This window comes from Microcaecilia unicolor, chromosome 4, assembly GCF_901765095.1.
Source record: "Microcaecilia unicolor chromosome 4, aMicUni1.1, whole genome shotgun sequence".
Taxonomy (NCBI): domain Eukaryota; kingdom Metazoa; phylum Chordata; class Amphibia; order Gymnophiona; family Siphonopidae; genus Microcaecilia; species Microcaecilia unicolor.
The window spans coordinates 4416160-4436971 of NC_044034.1; the positions used below are offsets into that span (position 1 = coordinate 4416160).

Consider the following 20812-nt stretch of genomic DNA (forward strand, 5'->3'; position numbering starts at 1 on the left):
TACCCAGTGCAAAATAAGATAGCAGATGTAAATATTCCAAACACTAAAATGAAAATAAATGATTTTTTCTACATTTGTTGTCTGGTGACTTTGTTTTTCTGATCATGTCGGTCCCAGTCTCTGATTCTGCTGCTCTCTATCTGTTCCCTTAACTCCATTTCCAGGTCCATTCATTTCTTTATTTTCCTCCTTTCTTCTTCATTTCTTGTTCTACATCCATAGGTAAAAGCTGTGGCCTTCGCAGACTTGACTGGAGGAGGTATAGAGTGGATCCAGTTTTTGCCTATTTTCTCCATCCATGTGCAGTTTTTCTCCTCTTTTCCTTTTCCCTCATCTCCGTCAGTATGCATCTCCTTCCTGTTCTTCCCTCCCTTCCATCCATACGCATCTCCTGTCCTTCCTCTCTCTTCCCTCTCATCCATCCATGTCCAGCATTTCTCCTCTCTCCTCCCCTCCATCCATGTGCATCTCCTTCCTCTGTCTTCCCTCTCCTCCATCCAGCATTTCTTCTCTCTCCCTTCCCCTCCATCCGTGAGTATCTCCTTCCTCTGTCTGGCAGAGTTTAAAAAGGGGTTAGACAGTTTCCTAAAGGACAAGTCCATAAACCGCTACTAAATGGACTTGGGAAAAATCCACAATTCCAGGAATAACATGTATAGAATGTTTGTACGTTTGGGAAGCTTGCCAGGTGCCCTTGGCCTGGATTGGCCGCTGACATGGACAGGATGCTGGGCTCGATGGACCTTTGGTCTTTTCCCAGTGTGGCATTACTTATGTACTTATGTCTTTCCTTCCCTCCCAACATTTCTCTTCCCTGCCCTCCACTCCATCCACGTCCAGCATTTGTCCTCTCTCCCCTCCCCTCCATCCATGTCCAGCATTTCTCCTCTCCCTTCCCCTCCATCTGTGTGTATCTCCTTCCTCTGTCTTTCCTTCCCTCCAGCATTTCTCCTCTCTCCCCTCCCTCCATCCATGTGCATCTCCTTCCTCTCTTCCCTCTCCTCCATCCATGACCAGCATTTGTCCTGCCTTCCCCTCCATCCATCCATGTCCAGCAACTCTCTTCTCTCCCCTGCCCTCCCCTCCCTTCCATGTCCAAGGTAAACTTCTATAAAACAGATGAAGATGTGATTCCGTGTGCCCCAATGAAAGGAGAGTTTAATTCTACTTGCATTTAATTTTAATATATTCCATCGTCTTTATAAACACCAGGCTTCCCAAGGCAGATTACAACCAGTTAAGATGAACCCATCAGGAAACAGAATATTCTCACTGAAATCTGGCCATCTGAATTGTATAGAAACACAGTGAAGAAAACTGAGCACAAACTACAGAATTTATAATTGCTGTTTCTACTAGCTACAATAATTTTTGAAGTTGTTTTAGTGATACTCAATTACGTCTTTTCTCCTCCACCTTGTAAGGCACTGCCTATCCAACAAAAACAGTGTTAGACTTGTTACAGATGGACCAACAATAAAGAATGACAACGTGGATGCAGCAGCTCACAGGTTTGCTTGCTGTGTTTTGAGTGAACGGTGACGGCTGCGTGGGGGAGTGGAAACAGAGATTCATCAAATGTCTTCCTTACTTACAGTGGACTAGACAGAGAGTGGAGTGGAAGTGAGCCTATTTACCGAAGTCGCAGTGGCAAACCGGCGGGCGGTGGCAGTAAAGGCAGCAAGCAGGCTCGGCTCCGTCCTTCGCTTCCCTGCCCTCTTAGCATCCCGCCCACCCGCACGGAAAGGAAATGACATCAGAGGAAGGCGGGATGCTGAGAGGGCAGGGAAGCGAAGGACAGAGGCGAGCCTGCCTGCCTGCTTGCTGCCTTTACTGCTGACGCCCGCCGGTTCGCTGCTGCGACTTCGGTAAATAGAATATTTTGTAGGGGGCAGAACGGAATGTAGGGGAGCTGCCGGCCTTCAGAAATAAAGGTGCCCGTATGCTGTACCGGTGCGTACCGGCACAAAAAAAGCACTGGTTATATCACTTTGAATTTTAACCTCTCAGAATTCAGTTATCTTAAAGAAATGATCTAAAGTGGAAGGAACATCTCACATTTACTGTTGAGTCTGAAATTGTGGTTATAAAATAATCACATGCTAATCAAGGATGCTTTAATACTCACAGGAAAAGCTTAAAATGCACCTGAAGCCTGTGAAAAAGAATCTGGAAGATCTGGAGAAGTTTAAATCTACTGAAGAGAAGAAAGCTGAAAAGCTGAGGGTGAGTGTCTGTGTCTCTTTCTGATCCAGTTTCTGCAGGGGTTTTGTTGCTTTCACTACATCAATCCCCTGAATCACCCGAATAAAAGAATAATAGAATTCAATCCTCCTCGTTACTAATAGTATGTTTTCAGCCAATAAGGAACCAAAAAATAGTTTCCATATTATAAGTATCGCTACCTTATTCGCTGAGAACAGGCAGATTCTGAATCCGTATGTGGAACAAAGGAAAATTGTAATATTGCATTTCTTGCAGAAAGGTAGTGTGCTGTGGGCTGCAAAATGGGAAAGGAGAACTGGGCTCAGGCTTGATCCAGTCCAGCAGTGTAGAGTGGGGGTCTTTGGGGCTGTTGTGGTGCCAGGAAGGATGGCTGCAGGGCTGAGTGCACCAGGGCCTGTTAGGGGGCAGGAATTGGAGCAGTAGCATGGTCGTGAGAACTGGACGAGTCTCTGGTGTGGGGAAGCAAAGCGAGAGGTAGGCAGGAAAGTATTGTCCCGATTCAGGTATAAGTGGAGGGTCGGAATGGATGAAGATTGCGTGTTGTCCTATTCGATCATAGTCCTTCTGTGTTGGTAGGTGAAGAGGGTTATGTGGGGTCGTTGGGGTAGGCCTTTTTGAAGAGGTTGGTTTTTAGTGATTTCCTGAAGTTCAAGTGGTCGTGGATTGTTTTCACAGCTTTTGGGAGCCCATTCCATACTTGTACGCTTATGTAGGAGAAGCCGGCTGCGTAAGTTGATTTGTATTTCAGTCCTTTGCAATTTGGGTAGTGTAGGTTTAGGTAGGATCTTGATGATCTGACTTTCCTGCTTATAATTGAACGAGAAAAACGCCCATGTTCCGACCTAAATCGGGACATGGACGTTTATCTCACAAAAACGAATAACACAGTATAATCGAAAGCCGAACTTGGATGTTTTCAATTGCACTCCATCGCGGAAGCGTACAAAGTTGACAGGGGCGTGTCGGAGGCGTGGTGAAGGCGGGACTGGGGCATGGTTATCACCCGAACAGAGATGGGCGCCTTTCACCGATAATGGAAAAAAAGTATGCGTTTGTAGCTAGAATTTAGGGCACTTTTCCTGGACCCTGTTTTTTCACGAATAAGGCCCTAAAAGTGCCCTAAATGACCAAAATACCACCAGAGGGAATCGGGGATGATCTCCCCTGACTCCCCCAGTGGTCACTAACCCCCTCCCACCACAAAAAATGATGTTTCACTTTTTATTTTCACCTTCAAATGTCATACCCACCTCCCTGGCAGCAGTATGCAGGTCCCTGGAGCAGTTGTTAGGGGGTGCAGTGGCCTTCAGGCAGGTGGACCCAGGCCCATCCCCCCCCTACCTGTTACAATTGTGCTGCTTAATGCTTAGTCGTCCAACCCCCCCAAACCCACTGTACCCACATGTAGGTGCCCCCCTTCACCCCTTAGGGCTATAGTAATGGTGTAGACTTGTGGGCAGTGGGTTTTGAGGGGGATTGGGGGGGCTCAACACACAAGGGAAGGGTGCTATGCACCTGGGAGCTCTTTTACCTTTTTTTTTGTTTTTGTAAAAGTGCCCCCTAGGGTGCCCGGTTGGTGTCCTGGCATGTGAGGGGGGCCAGTGCACTACGAATCCTGGCCCCTCTCACGAACAAATGCCTTGGATTTATTCGTTTTTGAGCTAGGCGCTTTCATTTTCCATTATCGCTGAAAAGCAAAAACGCCCAGCTCACAAATTGTCGAATAAAACATGGACGTCTATTTTTTTTCGAAAATACGGTTTGGTCCGCCCCTTCACGGACCCGTTCTCAGAGATAAACGCCCATGGAGATAGACGTTTTCGTTCGATTATGCCCCTCTTTGTTTCTTATTGGTAAGTCTTTCTGTCATGTATTCTGGGACTACGCCGTATATGATTTTGTGGACTAAGGTGCAGATTTTGACGATGATCCGTTCTTTGATTGGGAGCCAATGCAACTTTTCTCGGAGGGGGTTGGCACTTTCGAGGCGTGCTTTGCTGAATATCAGTCTGACTGCTGTATTTTGGGCGGTCTGGAGTTTTTTTTTACGAGTTGTTCTTTGCAGCCCGCGTAGATTTCATTGCAATAATCTGCATGGCTTAGGACCATTGATTGTATTAGGTATCGAAAAGTTGCTCTTGGGAAGAAAGGTTTTAATCATTTGAGCTTCCACATTGAATAGAACATTTTCTTTGTTACTGAGTTTACTTGGCTCTCGAGGGTAAGGTTGCGATCGAGTGTGACACCGAGTATTTTCAAACTGTCTGAGGTAGGGACGGTGTGTCCTGGAGTATTTATGGTTGCGGGTTTGTATGTGTTATATGGAGAGGAGAGGATGAGGCAATGTGTTTTTTTGGTATTCAGTTTAAGTTGGAATGAGTTTGCTCAGGAGTCCATGATGTTCAGACTATCATTGATTTTGTTGGTTATTTCTGTCAGATCATGTCTGAAGGGGATGTATATTGTAACATCATCTGCATAAATGAATGGGTTAAGGCCTCGGTTGGATAAAGACTGTGCCAGTGGAATCATCATCATGTTGAAGAGTATTGGTGATAATGATGATCCGTGAGGTACTCCACAGACTGCTTTCCAAGGTGGTGATATGTTTGACTTTGATTTTACTTAATAAGTTCTGGTGGTTAGAAAGCCTTTGATCCAGTTAAGTACGTTTCCTTCAATCCCGAAGTGGCCTAGTATTCTTAGTAGTATGCTGTGGTTTACCATGTCGAATGTGTTCGACATGTCGAACTGGAGGAGGAGTATGCTTTTGCCTATGGCAATCTCCTGCTTGAATTTGGCCAGGAGGGTGACTAGGACAGTGCTATGGTGGGATCGGAATCCTGATTGTGAATTATGTAGTATTGAGAACTTGTCCAGGTATTCCGTAAGCTGTTTAGTCATGAAGCTCGCCATCATTTTTACTACTAATGGGATAGCCGCAACTGGGCGGTAATTGGTGATATCGTTTGTGCTTTTCTTGGCGTCTTTTGGTATTGGGGTGAGTAGGATGTTACCATGTTCCTCAGGGAAGAGACCTTGCTGTAACATGAAGTTTAGATGGGATGTAAGGTCTGCTATGAAGCGGTCTGGGGCAGACTTGAGTAGATGACTGGGACATGTATCCAGTTTGCAGTGGGTCTTGGCGATCCTGTGAGTCGCTTGTGTAACTGATTCGGTGCTGAGGAGATTAAATGTCCAAATGTAGTCAGCTGGGTATCCTTCGGAGGATGGGTCCAGATCGTAGAAGAAGATTTTGATGTCGGTATTGTGATGAGGAGGTGTGCTGCGTAGTTTTATTATTTTTTCGATAAAGTAGTTAGCAAGTTTGTCTGCGGGAGGGATGTCTGTGTTGGTTGTGGTGATAGGGGTGGCGTCTAGTAACTTATTTACGAGTTGGAATAGTTTCTTCATATCTTTGTAGTCCGGTCCTTATTTGGTTTTGTAGTAGGACCTTTTGGTTTGTTTTATTGCGTATTTGTATTTTCTATGTATTTGTTTCCATGCATTGAGTGTGTGTTTATCTTTTGTCTTTCTCCATACTCGTTCAAGTTTTCTAGATTGGGTTTTGAGTTTTTTTTTGTTCGTCATTGAACTAAGGTATAGTGTTTTGTCTTTTTGATATTTTTGTTTTTAAGGGTGCTATTTTGTTTAGTACGCTGTTGCATCTGCCATCCCAGTGGTTGAGATAAAGTATGGAATCAGTGCATGTTGTCCATTCGTTGTCATATATTTGTTGCCAGAATATTTGTGGATCGATTTGCCCTCTTGTAGTGTAAGTAGTATGTTCTGGTGTACTGTTTGAGCCCTTCTTCCACCATTTTAGAGTTAGGGTCAGTTTGTAATGGTCAGGAGAGGGCTAACGTGAGTATAGCGACTCTGGCGGAATATAAGACGCGCAGCAGAGTTTTGGACAGATTGAACAGGAGATAGATGGCTGAGCGGGAGACCAGCGAGAAGCAAATTGCAGTAGTCTAGGCGAGAGGTGATAAGGATGTGGGTAAGGGTCTACCACTTCTCCGTCTCTGGAAAAGATTTGTTTGTATATTAATATCTTTCAAGTATTAAAATGTCTGTATTATATCTCCTCTCTCCCTCCTTTCCTCTAAGGTAAACTTATTTAGTTCATCAGAACTAGAGTAAATGAATTGAGGTTACAGTGTGTTCAACTTAGGAGCAACATCAGGAAGTACTTTTTCACAGTGAGGGTGGCAGAGACAAAATAAATGGTAATAAATAAACTAAAAAGAGTTGAGTTAGGATCTCAACGATATCAAATCAGTTATAAACACTCAAAATGTAAATAGTCTTTCAACACTGAGTCATAATGAAGTATTTTTCAGTGTCTGTTTCAAGACTCTTCCCTGACGGAGTCTATCAAAACACTGGCCACTGTCGGAAGTTCGTTTGATGCATCTGCACCACTAAGATAAGTGTTGACACCCAGACACACATGATATAGATAAAAATTCCTTTTTTGGTATATGGAACGTATTCTGAGGCTTATTACTTCCTTTTTATCTTGGAGCTATTACATTTTGAGAGGGTATAATTGATAGGAGTCAAAAATGGTGACTAGAATTCAAAAATGGAGGCTGCTTTTGGTAAGGGGTAAGAATAGCAAAGGAGGGAGACGTCTCTTCTGCTCACTTAGAAACAATATGGGGACAACAGTGGTACTGGGATGGGTACATTGCACATGGGGAGAGAGGCAGAGGGAGTTGCTGGGCAGGGGATGAAGGAGATTGTGAAAGGGGGATATGCTTCTGAGTATGGTGAGAGAGGAAGGCTGGGAAAAGAGTGGGTGGTGAGAGGATGAAGGCTATTCTGGAGTCATCACTGTTAAATGAGGAAGTGCGGTACCAGAGCCACCATTTATAAGAGGGTAATGGAGACACTGGAACTCTGGAATATGGGTTTGGGTGGGAGACGGTACATGTCTCAATTATTACAGGGTGCTCAGTACACTTGTACTGGCCCTGTTGACAACAAAAGAGATTTCTTGTTCATTGAAAGACCTGAATCCAGAGCTCTGTTCAACAAAATCACTCTAGTGTTACTGAGAATTCTCTCTCCATGTTTAATCCAGAGTGACACAGAGAGGAAAAGACAAATAGTTGAGTCCGAGTTTGAAGAGTTGCACCAGTTTCTGAATAAGAAGAAGCAGATCCTTCTCTCGAGACTGGAGGAGGAAGAGAAGAAGATTCTCCAGATAATCACGGAAAATGTGACCCAGCTAGAAAAGCAAAGTTCCTCCCTCATGCAGCTGATCTCCGAAATAGAGGAGAAGAGTCAGCAGCCAGCCAACGAGTTACTGAAGGTGAGATTAGCAAATATATTTCTAAGGAAGATACAGATTTGCCAGGAGGAATCAGGGAATTCAAGTTATAGATCAAAATATCTTAAAATAATGAGGGCTGATTTTTCAAAGCTGCACTTACCACATCAGAGTGTCACGATTGTGGCCGTGACCCCTCTTTGACTAACCTTATTTCCAGATGGTCATCTTTTTAGCTGGCTCCTGTCTGTTCTTTCCCACTTGCTGTGTGTTCCAAGCCTCACTTTGTTGTTCAGTGTATTTCCTGCCTCTGTCCTGTAGTGTTTTCCACTTCCTGTGTGTTTCAAGCCTCACTTTGGTGTTCAGTGTATTTCCTGCCTCTGTCCTGTAGTTGTGACATCATTAGTGAGGGCCTTTATAAGGAAGTGGTGGACTTTCATTCAGGGCCTTTGCAATGCCAAAGGTCTCCAGGTTAGTTTGTGTGCAGTGTGGCACTTCTGCCTTGTTCATAGTCTGTGTGCCTGTGGGCACTTCTGTTTTGATTTCTTGTTGCCTTGTTCATAGTCTGTGTGCCTGTGGGCACTTCTGTCTTGATTTCTTGTTGCCTTGTTCATAGTCTGTGTGCCTGTGGGCACTTCTGTCTTGATTTCTTGTTGCTTTAGTCATAGCCTGTGTGCCCGTGGGCACTTCTGTTTTGATTCCTTGTTTAGGGTGCCTGTGTGCACTTCTGCTTCTGTTCTTCTCAATCTGTTTGTGTGCTAGGTTCAGCCTTCCGCCATAGTTCTGTTGTTTGTCTGTGTGGGTCAGCTTTGTATCCTGCTTGTGTCTGCCATGTTTGTCTTCAGCTCCAGTTCCCTTCCTTCTTGTGTCTTCCCTGTTTGCTTTCAGCTTCCATTGCAGCCTAGCCTGTTTGAGAATCCTGAATCCTGTTCCAGTATCCTGAATCCTGTTCCCACCAAGTTTGTTCCAGAATCCGGTTCCAGTCCGGCCAAGCCAAGTCCGTTCCAGAATCCGGTTCCAGTCCGGCCAAGCCAAGCCCGTTCCAACATCCGGTTCCAGCCAATCCAAGCTTGTCAGTCCAGTCCTAGTTGAGGGGTTTTGCCTCCTTCTGCCGCTCGTCGACAGTAGGCCAAGGGCTCACGTTGTTCCAGAGTCTGTGACTGTTTGTTTAAAGCCTGGGACTGTGACAGATGAAATAGAGCTTTTAAAATAATTTAATGGGGCTTAAATGGTGAAATCCTCCTGCTCTAAAGAAGGTGTAAATTGCTGTGTATGTTCTACACACAAGTCATGTGTTTTTAATGATCTATATTTGGCTCACTGAGTGAAAAGGTACCAAACATTGGGTTACAAATGTCCTGGGCACTGCTGGGTTCAGGGCCTTCGGACCCTCACTGTCCTGGTGCTCGGTGCCTCCACCTGGGAAAATAAGGGTTAGCAGGTGGGATGATCCTCTTCTCTTCCAGCAAACCTCCCAAAACAAGTCTACTGTGAAATGTGGAGAACAAGGCTGGCTGCGAAATTGGCAATTTTAATAGATACATTATACTCTTTTAAGTTCAACAGGCACTCGGGAGTCAACAGTTCATGCAAACTCAACTGTTTATTCTTCAACTCTGCAAAACAGGAACTTCCAACTGTGTGAACTTTTCAACTTTGAATGGAAGTCTTCTAAAACCACAATCCTTCTGGTATTCCCCAAGGGAACTCCTGTATCTCCTCTCCTGGATTTATTTACAGATGCTCTTCAGCAGGACTATACACACTTTTTTACAATGCTTCTGTCCATGCCTATCCCCTAGAATCAGATTCAGAAGGACTGTGCTCCTCCCAGTTGTATAGGTCTAGACCATATGTGGCCTGACCTCCCTGCAGGATGAACCTTTCCGTTGGCACCACCCTGATCCTGGATGGGCAATCTCTGGCTCTCATCCCATGCTCCTGGGCTAGGTCTCTCCACTGTCCACCCATAGCTCTCCTCCCTCACAGTTACTTCCTTGGTGAGCCACAACTCTCCTTTACAGCTAGTGGTCTACTTCTCTCAACTGCGATTCCTCTTTTGTCCTCCAGGTCAGTGGTAGGAGATCATCAGGCAACCAAAGAACCCCCCCCCCCCAAAGGGCAAACACTATCTCCTTCTAATCTTCCAACCCCCCCCCCCCCCATCACTCTTCACTACAAGGGCACTCTCTCTCTGCATTTTATTTCAAAACTAATTTCCTTGGGCCGGGCTTCCTTCCACCCAGAAACCTCCCAGTCATTCCCTCCAGTGACTCTCTACAGGGACTTACTCTCCTAGTAATTGTAAACTAATGGGATTACACTCTCCCCCCAGCCACCAATCCCTTGCCTTTAAGGGGTTTCTCTAGGTTTTGTTCTCCCTTTACCTGGAGCAACATAAACCCCACATAACATCATTCAGTTTTATTCAACACATAACATCATTTCAACATCGTCAATCCTCATAATGAATATACTATGTGCTCATATTACTAAGTTTCTCTTTCAAATATAAACAGGAAGCCCAGACAACCACAGGGTGGCAACCTGTTCAAACTGGATTCTGGTTACCATTTTACTCTTTTCTTGTTTTTTTTTTTCCCCAGACATCATGGGTCAGAACATTCTGGGTCAGTCAAGAGTGGTAACCTGCTCAATCATACTCTGTCCACCAGAGTCCAAAATGATACCCTCATAACATCTCTTAAATATTATACCATCCAATTGAGAACACTTTACTTGATAATAATAAACTTTTATTTTTATTCAACTATTTTTTCATCAACATTTTTCCCTTTTCTGCCATTTCCAACCTTTTTTTTTTTAACAATGTATCATAATTGGGCAACATATTATATTCATATGCTTCCATTTTTCCAATGCTTATCCCCAACAGTATAACTTTGACCCACTTAATACCTTGGACCTGGGTCCACCCCATCATTTAACGTCCAATAATATAACATTTTTCCAACCATATGAAACATCTTTTCTATAACCAGGACCTATTGCCCAACTACAGTATTTATTTTACTTGGCTTTTCATATTTCTTTATTGGACAACTCAGCATTAGTTTGTTCAGTGGTTTAACATCATTTTTTCCTCCTTTTGGACCTGAGTCCCAACTCAGTAGTCCCAACTCAACCGTACCACTTGGGCTCAGGTTGACACTGTAATATTTAGACCCATGGTAGGAATTCATGACGTCTACATAGTGCAGCTGAATGGGTCACCCCACAGTCCAATCGTTATGTTGATTAAGGATAAACCCTTGCATGGCAGGATCACTTCTCTCCTTCGGATACATGGGATCAGGTTTCATCTGGTGGTAGATTTCGTCCTTGGCCCACGCTTCTCACTGAGCATCTACCAGGCATGTACCATATAAGGGGACATATGGTTTCTTCAAGTAATGATCCAGTCTGCTCATGTTAGGCAGTCTCTTGCCTGCTGCTCTCTCAGTCTCGATCCATACACTGTTACTCAACTCCACAGGCACTGGATCCTCCAATAAGCTTCCTTTCAGGGACTCAGGCTGCAACCCTGCTCTTCCCTGATCAGCAGGGATATTAGCCCGGATCCGAAGGGTCTGAATGAGCTGGTCCACTTCTGGGCTACTCACAACCCACTCCAAGATTAGATGAGCAGTTATCTCTAAGTTCAATTCCCCTGTCGCCAGACAAATATATTCCAACATTGTGCAGGGTGTGGGCAAACCCATCTCCAGATCCTTGGGCACTGTCTACATCAGGCTACCCTTCACCCTCACCCCCATTAAGATGGTTCCCTGTTGGGGTAGGACCACCTCTGTTCTCGAGGGCTGCCAATGCCATCTTTGGCCACAGATAACACTCAACTGGGATTCAGGGATACTTTCTGACTTGGATGAGGAGGGCCAGGGGAGGCTGCTGCTAGTCTCTTCCTCTCCCTCACTCCCCCAGTTCTTCCCGCGGGGCCCCATGGGTTCTCAGTCTCCCACTTTTCTCAAAGCAGGAGCCACCTCTTCAGCCTAGTGTCGAACCGGGTCATTGTCCACAGAATCCATCTCAGTCGATGTCTCCATCCCCTCTTCAGGGTCTTTCCATGAAACACTATTAGACCCAACTCAGCTTGCCGGCCAGCTCCGTATCCGAGCCCACATCTCACTTTGATCCGGTATCAGGACCATGTCGCAATCGGTGAGCCATCATTCCCACTCTTCTTCTTTCCTGGTCCACCCTCTTCCACCCAGCTTCACTGACCCTCCACTCGCTTTCTAGGGCATTGCCACACATTCCACTCACGTGCTTGCTCCCCACCTCTTAGCTTGTACAAATGACGACACATGCCCTAGCTGTCCAATGGCAGATTGCTCCCAGGTATCTGCAGCATGCTATCACTGAAGCACTCTATCCTCCTCCTCCCTGGCTGGCACGGGAACATCCACCTTGGTGACTCAGCAGCCCTTTACCCAGGTTCACAGTTTTGCCCTGCTTTACTATGTCCGTTAGTGCGGACTTTTACAGGGCGCAGTGCTTGAATCAGTAATCTACAAAAATATGATATTTGTAATCCACCAAGTGTAGTTCAGTCTTTGAAGGCCTGTCTTTCCATAGTTTGTAATAACAGTGTTGTCTCAAAAAACTCTTCCAAATTGCAGCGAATAGGATCCCAGCGGTGCCTCCAGAATTTTATGTAATGCCCAGGTCCTGGGTGCTTCTGGGTTCAGAGACTGACCCGGTTGGAGTCTCCCAAGAGCAGTCTCCATCAGACCCTCACTGTCCTGACACTCTGCCTCCACCTGGGAAAGAAGGGTTAGCAGGTGGGATGACTCTCTTCTCTCCCAGGAAACCCCAAAACACAATTCTACTTAAACTGTGGAGAACAAGGCTGGCTGTGAAATTGGCAATCTTAATTGATATGTTATACTCCTTTAATTTCAATGATCACTCTGGAGTCAGCAATTCATGCAAACTCAATGCAAAACGGGAACTTCCAACTGTGTGAACTTTTCAACTTTGAATACAAGTCTGTGAAAACCACAATCCTTCTGGCATTCCCCAGGGGAACTGCTGTAGTCTCCTCTCCTGGATTTTTATTTATTTATTTAAAAATTTCTTGTCCGCCTACAACTAGGCGGATCACAAATCAACATACATAATAAAAAACAAAAAGACAATAACAGGGACTAGAGTATACAGAATTCAAAAAGTAACAGAGAAGATCAATCCCATTCATGTTCAAATATGTCTTCATCTACTTACTTACTACTACTACTACTTAACATTTCTAGAACGCTACTATGGTTACGCAGCGCTGTACAGTTTAACAAAGAAGGACAGTCCCTGCTCGAAGGAGCTTACAATCTAAAGGACGAAATGTCAAGTTGGGGCAGTCAAGATTTCCTGAATAGAGGTGTAGTGACATTGAAGAGGTGGGCTTTGAGATAGGATTTGAAGATGGGCAGGGAGGGGGCCTGGCATATGGGCTCAGGGAGTTTATTCCAAGCATGGGGTGAGGCGAGGCAGAAAGGGCGGAGCCTGGAGTTGGCGGTGGTGGAGAAGGGTACTGAGAGGAGGGATTTGTCTTGAGAGCGGAGGTTACAGGTAGGAACGTAAGGGGAGATGAGGGTAGAGAGGTAAGGAGGGGCTGCAGATCGAGTGCATTTGTAGGTTAGTAGGAGAAGCTTGAACTGTATGCAGTACCTGATCGGAAGCCAGTGAAGTGACTTACTTACTTACTTACTGAATTGAGCCCTACTACTTAGTCTCAAGTAGCCTTGTAAATTGTTTCAGATTTGCGGACCTGCTATTGAGAATGCAGTGTTCCTTGTGCTGGCATATACCACCATTTGCAGCTTATCATTCATCAAAAACTTCAAATTTTTAGACCGAAAAGATTGAACGGGTCGATATTTCTGAATTACATCATTAAGGTATCGAGGAATACAATCAGAGTACAGTGCTTTGTGTACCAGTTGTACCATCTTATACTGTACCCGAGCGTGAATTGGCAACCAGTGCAAAGAGCGTTAAATGGGAGATATATGCTCAAACCTAGACACACCTGCAAACAATCGGGCAGAAGCATTTTGTATCACCTGTAGTGCTTCTATCTTTGATTTCGATAAACCCAAATACAACGCATTGCAGAAATCGATACATGATATCACTAAACTTTGTACCACAGATCGAACATCGCACTGTGGCAACATAGGCCGTAACTTTGTTAACAAATGAAGCTGAAAAAAAGCTGACTTAAACTACCTGCAATACTTGAGCATTCATGGACTATAAAGGATCCAAAATAATACCCAACATGTGAATACATTCCTGCACTGGTAACACAGAATCACCCAAATGCATAGACCGCCATTGTAGAAAAGCTACATCCTTTCCTACAAACAACATCAATTCTGTTTTACCAAAATTTAAGACTAATCTATTCAAACCCATCCATTTCTGTACAGCAGACATACAATCACTCAATAAATCGTTCAATCAATTCTGTGTATCCTCCTTGAACTGGAAAAAAGAAGTGTACATCATCAGCATGAATCCTGTACTCTACATTCCTGAAAATTTTACCCAATGAAGCCATGTTAAATAATAAGGCAGAAAGTGCAGAGCCTTGTGGCACTCCCTTGGTAACTGGCTTCATTTTAGATACCTCTTCCTTGCTAATGACTTGCATCTGACGACCCTTCAAAAAGGAAGAAAACCAATTCCACACTGCTCCTCCAATCCTGATTTCTTTAGGTTTCGATAACAAAAGATCAATATCAACTGTATTGAACACAGAGGACACATCCAAAGAGACAAGGCAAAATGTATGGCCTTCATCAATCCCTTGTTTTAATACATTTAAGGAGGACAATAATAAAGTTTCAATAATATGGCTTTCCCTAAAACCATATTGATAATCATCCAAACATTGAGTCAACTGTACACATTCCTTCAATTGTCGAAAAAGAATTTATTCAATTACCTTTAATATTATGGGAACCACAGTGATTTGTCTAAATGATCACCCTTTAATAGTGGTTTAACTGTAGAAAGCTTACATTTCCCTGGTACCACTCCAGAAGATAACGATTTCTCCACAATCAAGGACAATGTTGGAGCTACCACTGATTCCAACCGCCTAATAACTGCAGCTGAACATGGGTCAATCAAAGATTTTGTAGTTGTTAAAGAAATACAACTGAATTGAAAAAGGAAGCTATATTAATCCAATTTGGGACTTTGCAGAGCTGAAAAGGTTTGTGGAACATGATTTTTTCTTTTTAACCTTCATCCTCCCTATCACGACTGACAGAAACAGGTATCAATTGAACAGTACTTGCCTGGTTCAGATCCTACCTATCAGACAGGCAACAATCCATAATGTTTGGCAGCAACTCATCACCACCATGGACACTGACCTGCGGGGTACCACAAGGATCGATACTGTCACCTATTCTGTTCAATATCTATCTAAAACCACTAGCTGAGCTGATTCGGTCAATGGACACTCAGTTCTACATCTATGCGGATGATATGCAGCTATTCATACCCATTGAACATGACTTTCCTACAGCCTTGAAAAAACTGATCACCTGTCTAACATCAATTCAAGAATGGGCTAAACACAACAAACTTTGCCTGAACCCAAGTAAAACCGAGCTTCTCTGGGTCTCTTAACACAAGTGGATACATACCTGACATCAAAATCTCTTTTGGGAAGTATGAACGCCCCCTCAAATCACAAGTCAGGAACCTTGGAATACAGTTAGATTCGACATTTACTCTGATTCCCCAAATCCAAGCAACCTGCAAGAGATGCTTCTGTTTGAGACAGCTATGCTGCCTCTCTCCTTACATCGAGAAGGTAAATCTTATCCCAGTTGTACATGCCATGATAACATCAAGACTGGATTACTACAATGCACTATACAATGGTCTGACTACAAAGGGCCTGCACCAGCTCCAGTTGTTTCAGGATGCAGCAGCAAGGCTCATAGAAGGTTGCAAGCGACGTGACCAAAAACTTCATTGGCTACCAGTACAATACAAGGCTAAATTTAAAACTCTATGTCTGATCTTCAAGGCCCTGAAAGGAAATGGCCCTGAGTACCTGAAAAATAGGATGATCCTCCACACACAGCCAAGGACTAAGGTCCTCCCAAGGACTTTCACTAACTACACTCTCTCCAAAAGACATTACACGATGTGATACCCACAAGCGAGCCTTCTCCGGAGTAGCCCCCACACTCTGGAATGCATTGCCTGAAAGGCTCCGCTTAATACAAGACTACCTCTACTTCAGGAAGCAGGTGAAAGCTTGGCTCTTCAACCAAGCCTTTAATGGAAGAAGTAACTAACTTGTTGGTCTCACTCACACACACAAGGATTGACTCAGGCTGCACATACTGTAGCAGGACATGTTTCTCCACTCCTACCCTAGCTGAGATAATATTTAACCATTTCTCTGACCTCATGTGCAACTTTCTTTAAATCAATCACCTTACTTTCTAACTCTTCCTACTTTCTTACTTATATATATATGTTACATCTTTGCTTTACCCTTCGCTATCAATTATAATGTTCTATTACGTATTGTGTTGACATTGTAAATAGTGTGCCATGCCATACTTTGTATTGTTTTTTTGGAATATTTTCACTGCTGTAATTGTCTATTGCTCATAAGTACATAAGTACATAAGTAGTGCCATACTGGGAAAGACCAAAGGTCCATCTAGCCCAGCATCCTGTCACCGACAGTGGCCAATCCAGGTCAAGGGCACCTGGCACGCTCCCCCAACGTAAAAACATTCCAGACAAGTTATACCTAAAAATGCGGAATTTTTCCAAGTCCATTTAATAGCGGTCTATGGACTTGTCCTTTAGGAATCTATCTAACCCCTTTTTAAACTCCGTCAAGCTAACCGCCCGTACCACGTTCTCCGGCAACGAATTCCAGAGTCTAATTACACGTTGGGTGAAGAAAAATTTTCTCCGATTCGTTTTAAATTTACCACACTGTAGCTTCAACTCATGCCCTCTAGTCCTAGTATTTTTGGATAGCGTGAACAGTCGCTTCACATCCACCCGATCCATTCCACTCATTATTTTATACACTTCTATCATATCTCCCCTCAGCCGTCTCTTCTCCAAGCTAAAAAGCCCTAGCCTTCTCAGCCTCTCTTCATAGGAAAGTCGTCCCATCCCCACTATCATTTTCGTCGCCCTTTGCTGTACCTTTTCCAATTCTACTATATCTTTTTTGAGATACGGAGACCAGTACTGAACACAATACTCCAGGTGCGGTCGCACCATGGAGCGATACAACGGCATTATAACATCCGCACACCTGGACTCCATACCCTTCCTAATAACACCCAACATTCTATTCGCTTTCCTAGCCGCAGCAGCACACTGAGCAGAAGGTTTCAGCGTATCATCGACGACGACACCCAGATCCCTTTCTTGATCCGTAACTCCTAACGCTGAAACCTTGCAAGATGTAGCTATAATTCGGGTTCCTCTTACCCACATGCATCACTTTGCACTTGTCAACATTGAACTTCATCTGCCACTTGCACGCCCAATCTCCCAGTCTCGCAAGGTCCTCCTGTAATCGTTCACATTCCTCCTGCGACTTGACGACCCTGAATAATTTTGTGTCATCGGCGAATTTAATTACCTCACTAGTTATTCCCATCTCTAGGTCATTTATAAATACATTAAAAAGCAACAGACCCAGCACAGACCCCTGCGGGACCCCACTAACTACCCTCCTCCACTGAGAATACTTGCCACGCAATCCTACTCTCTGCTTCCTATCTTTCAACCAGTTCTTAATCCATAATAATACCCTACCTCCGATTCCATGACTCTGCAATTTCTTCAGGAGTCTTTCGTGCGGCACTTTGTCAAACGCCTTCTGAAAATCCAGATATACAATATCAACCGGCTCCCCATTGTCCACATGTTTGCTTACCCCTCAAAAAAAATGCATTAGATTGGTGAGGCAAGACTTCCCTTCACTAAATCCGTGCTGACTTTGTCTCATCAGTCCATGTTTTTGTATATGCTCTGCAATTTTTATTCTTAATAATAGCCTCCACCATCTTGCCCGGCACCGACGTCAGACTCACCGGTCTATAATTTCCCGGATCTCCTCTGGAACCCTTCTTAAAAATCGAAGTAACATTGGCTACCCTCCAGTCTTCCGGTACTACACTCGATTTTAGGGACAGATTGCATATTTCTAACAGTAGCTCCGCAAGTTCATTTTTTAGTTCTATTAATACTCTGGGATGAATACCATCAGGTCCCGGTGATTTACTACTTTTCAGCTTGCTGAACTGACCCATTACATCCTCCAAGGTTACAGAGAATTTGTTTAGTTTCTCCGACTCCCCGCTTCAAATATTCTTTCCGGCACCGGTGTCCCCCCAAATCCTCCTCGGTGAAGACCGAAGCAAAGAATTCATTTAATTTCTCTGCTACGGCTTTGTCCTCCTTTAACACCATTTTCGTCCAGCAGCCCAACCGACTCTTTGGCCGGTTTCCTGCTCATGTTTGATCTATTCTTACTGTACACCGCTTTGAGTGAATTCCTTCAAAAAGGCGGTAAATAAATCCTAATAAATAAATAAATATTTGGCCTGGGCTTCCAGGATGGTATTTTTTTATTTCCTGTGTATACTTACTCCAAAGTTAATATCAAATCTGATCATATTAAGATCACTGTTATCATTACCTCCTGCACCAGATCATGCGCTCCACTAAGGACTAGGTCTAGAATTTTTTCTTCTCTTGGTCGGCTCCTCTACAGTCCCTGATTTCCTCAAGGAATCTTACCTCCCTAGCATGCCCTGATGTTACATTTACCCAGTCAATATTGGGGAATTGAAATCACCCATTATTATTGTGTTGCCCAGTTTGGTTTGCGTCCCTAATTTCCTTTCACATTTCTGCATCCGCTGTTCATCCTGGGCCAGGCAGACGGTAGTACACTCCTATCACTATCCTTATCCCTTTACAGCATGGAATTTCAAGTCCATAGAGATTCCCAAGATTTGTTTTTGTTTCATGGCAATGTCCAGCAGCCTGGTCCCACCCTGTTAAGGTTGGAGCCCATCCTATCGGATAGGGCTCCACCTTCCCCAGAATGTTGCCCAGTACCTAACAAATCTAAAACCCTCCTCCCTGCACCATCGTCTCATCCACGCATTGAGACTCTGGAGCTCTGCCTGTCTCTTGGGCCCTGCGCATGGAACGGGTAGCACTTCAGAAAATGCTACTCTAGAGGTTCTGGACTTGAGCTTTCTACCAAAGAGGTTAAATTTGGCTTCCAGAACCTCTCTCCCACATTTTCCTATGTCATTTGTACTCATATGTGCCAAGACAACCGGTCTCCCCAGCACTATCTAAAATCTGATCTAGGTGACTACGTGAGGGACTCTAGTGTGTGGGAGGGGGCAGCAATCGCAGCGGTGGGGGGGGGGGCTGTGAAGTGCATGAGGGAGGTAGTGGGAGCAGTGGCTGGGGGTGCCCTGATGACCCTTACTGGCCCGGGGGTCCCGACCACTGTCAGTCTGACATGAAGGCTATAAATGTTTGGAGGATTAAATTGGGCAATTTTCATTTTCGAAAGTTTTTGTATACTGTAGGTCAGTAGAGAGGGACTATGCAACTTTTTCACAACGTTGATGTTTTCCATTTCTACAGAATCTCATTTTTTTAAAGATGTAGTTAGTCCATGCCTGAGGCTAAAATTTTGCAGGATTATACAGTTGATATCCCTCTGTTAGAAATAAGTCACTTACCCCCACTTTTGATACCTTTTCACCCAATGGTTCACAACTCCACCTCTGCCCAAACCAGGCCCTTGAGAATGTCTACATGCAGATCACGGATCAGAGCCACCAAGGAGGTTTCAGTACTGTGCCCCATCCAAAAGTCTGATTGATGGCATGAAGGACCTGTGTTTTATCTAAATACTTGAAAAGTTGCCCAAGTATCAATTTCTCTACAACTTAGGAGAAAAATGGTAGGTTGAAACAGGCTGATTACTGGACAACATGATTTTTGTTTCCCTAATGAGACTGGTTGTTTCTTATAGATTTTGGATACTAATCATAGAAATGGCATCAAAATTTTGTAGCTGTTATGTGATTGAGCAGAGTTGTGAGTAGAGTATGCTAACGTATAACGTGTTCTCATAAACTGTGAAATCTAACTAGAATATTCTCTTTCTCTCATTTCCTTTAGGATGTGAAGGACGCCCTGAGCAGGTACAAGTTAGTTTTCTGCCCTTTTCTATGTGGCATGGATGATTTGGAGTGAGGAAAAAGGGAATTAATCGATTGGTGAGAATTGAGATTGAGAATGGGAGAGAGGGAGGTGGGATTGAGTGAGGAGAGGGAGAGTTTAAGGTGTGGAGGGCGGAAGCACTGAGGAAATGAAGGGGAAAAGATGGAGGAGAGGAGAGTTACAGACACCATCCTTTTTCCCCCCTGTCTCTCCCTTTTTCATCTCTGTACTGCCAGAACGTCTCTCCCACCAACCTCCCTGATATCTCCTCTCTTCTGTCCTCACCTATTTGGCTCTCCCAGAATCCTCTCTTCCTTCCCCACCAAACTCCACCCTATGGAATCTTCTTTCCACCTCTACCCCGTCAGTTGTGCTGCCCCTCAAACCCTAGTGCAGAAGGAGGTGCTGGTGAAAGTCTCTGCTCTGACGCTGTCGTGTATCAGAGTAAAATGTCCAAATGCCACTTTGTGCCATTTTTGAATGTTTCCTGTTTCAAAAATGAGTCCCATAATCACAGAATATTGATTGCTAGAATACTGATTGCTCATGATAATCTTAATTCCTTCCACTGTTCACATCTCTGTCCCCTGGGTGTGAAAATCTCCCAGAATAATCCCAGTGACTCTCTAACCCATAGGTGCCCGAAAATGAAGTTCCAGTACCAGAGGATGTTTCTACTGATCTGAAACTGGGTTTCCAATTGAGCTTCCCTCAGCAACTGAAGAAATGGATTACAAAATTTGAAGGTGAGGAATTGATCGCTTTTTAATTTGCTTTGTCATAAGAACATAAGAGTAGCCATTCTGGTCAGACCAATGGTACATCTATCCCAGTTTCCTGTTTTCCAAAAGTGGCCAAGCCAGGTCACAAGTACTGGCAGAAACCCAAATCGTGGCAACATCCATACTATAAATCCCAGGTTAAGCAGTTGCTTCCCATGTCTGTCTCAATAGCTAACTATGGACTTATCTTCCAGGAATTTGTCGAATTTTTTTTTGAAACCCAGATACACTAACTGCTGTTACC

The 20812-nt window shown here is 44.2% G+C and overlaps 2 protein-coding genes across 2 annotated transcripts in view; both read left to right on the top strand.

The window, feature by feature from the left end:
- Positions 1-19819, top strand: part of LOC115468182 (E3 ubiquitin-protein ligase TRIM39-like) — a 28526-nt gene extending 8707 nt beyond the window's left edge. The window contains exons 2-4 of the mRNA XM_030199720.1: positions 2131-2226; positions 7316-7546; positions 19745-19819. Coding sequence (XP_030055580.1) covers positions 2131-2226; positions 7316-7546; positions 19745-19819 — 402 coding nt within the window. The remainder of the gene's footprint in view (positions 1-2130; positions 2227-7315; positions 7547-19744) is intronic.
- The window catches only part of LOC115468254 (E3 ubiquitin-protein ligase TRIM39-like), an 872633-nt gene that overhangs the window by 434855 nt on the left and 416966 nt on the right, over positions 1-20812 (top strand). The window lies entirely within an intron of this gene.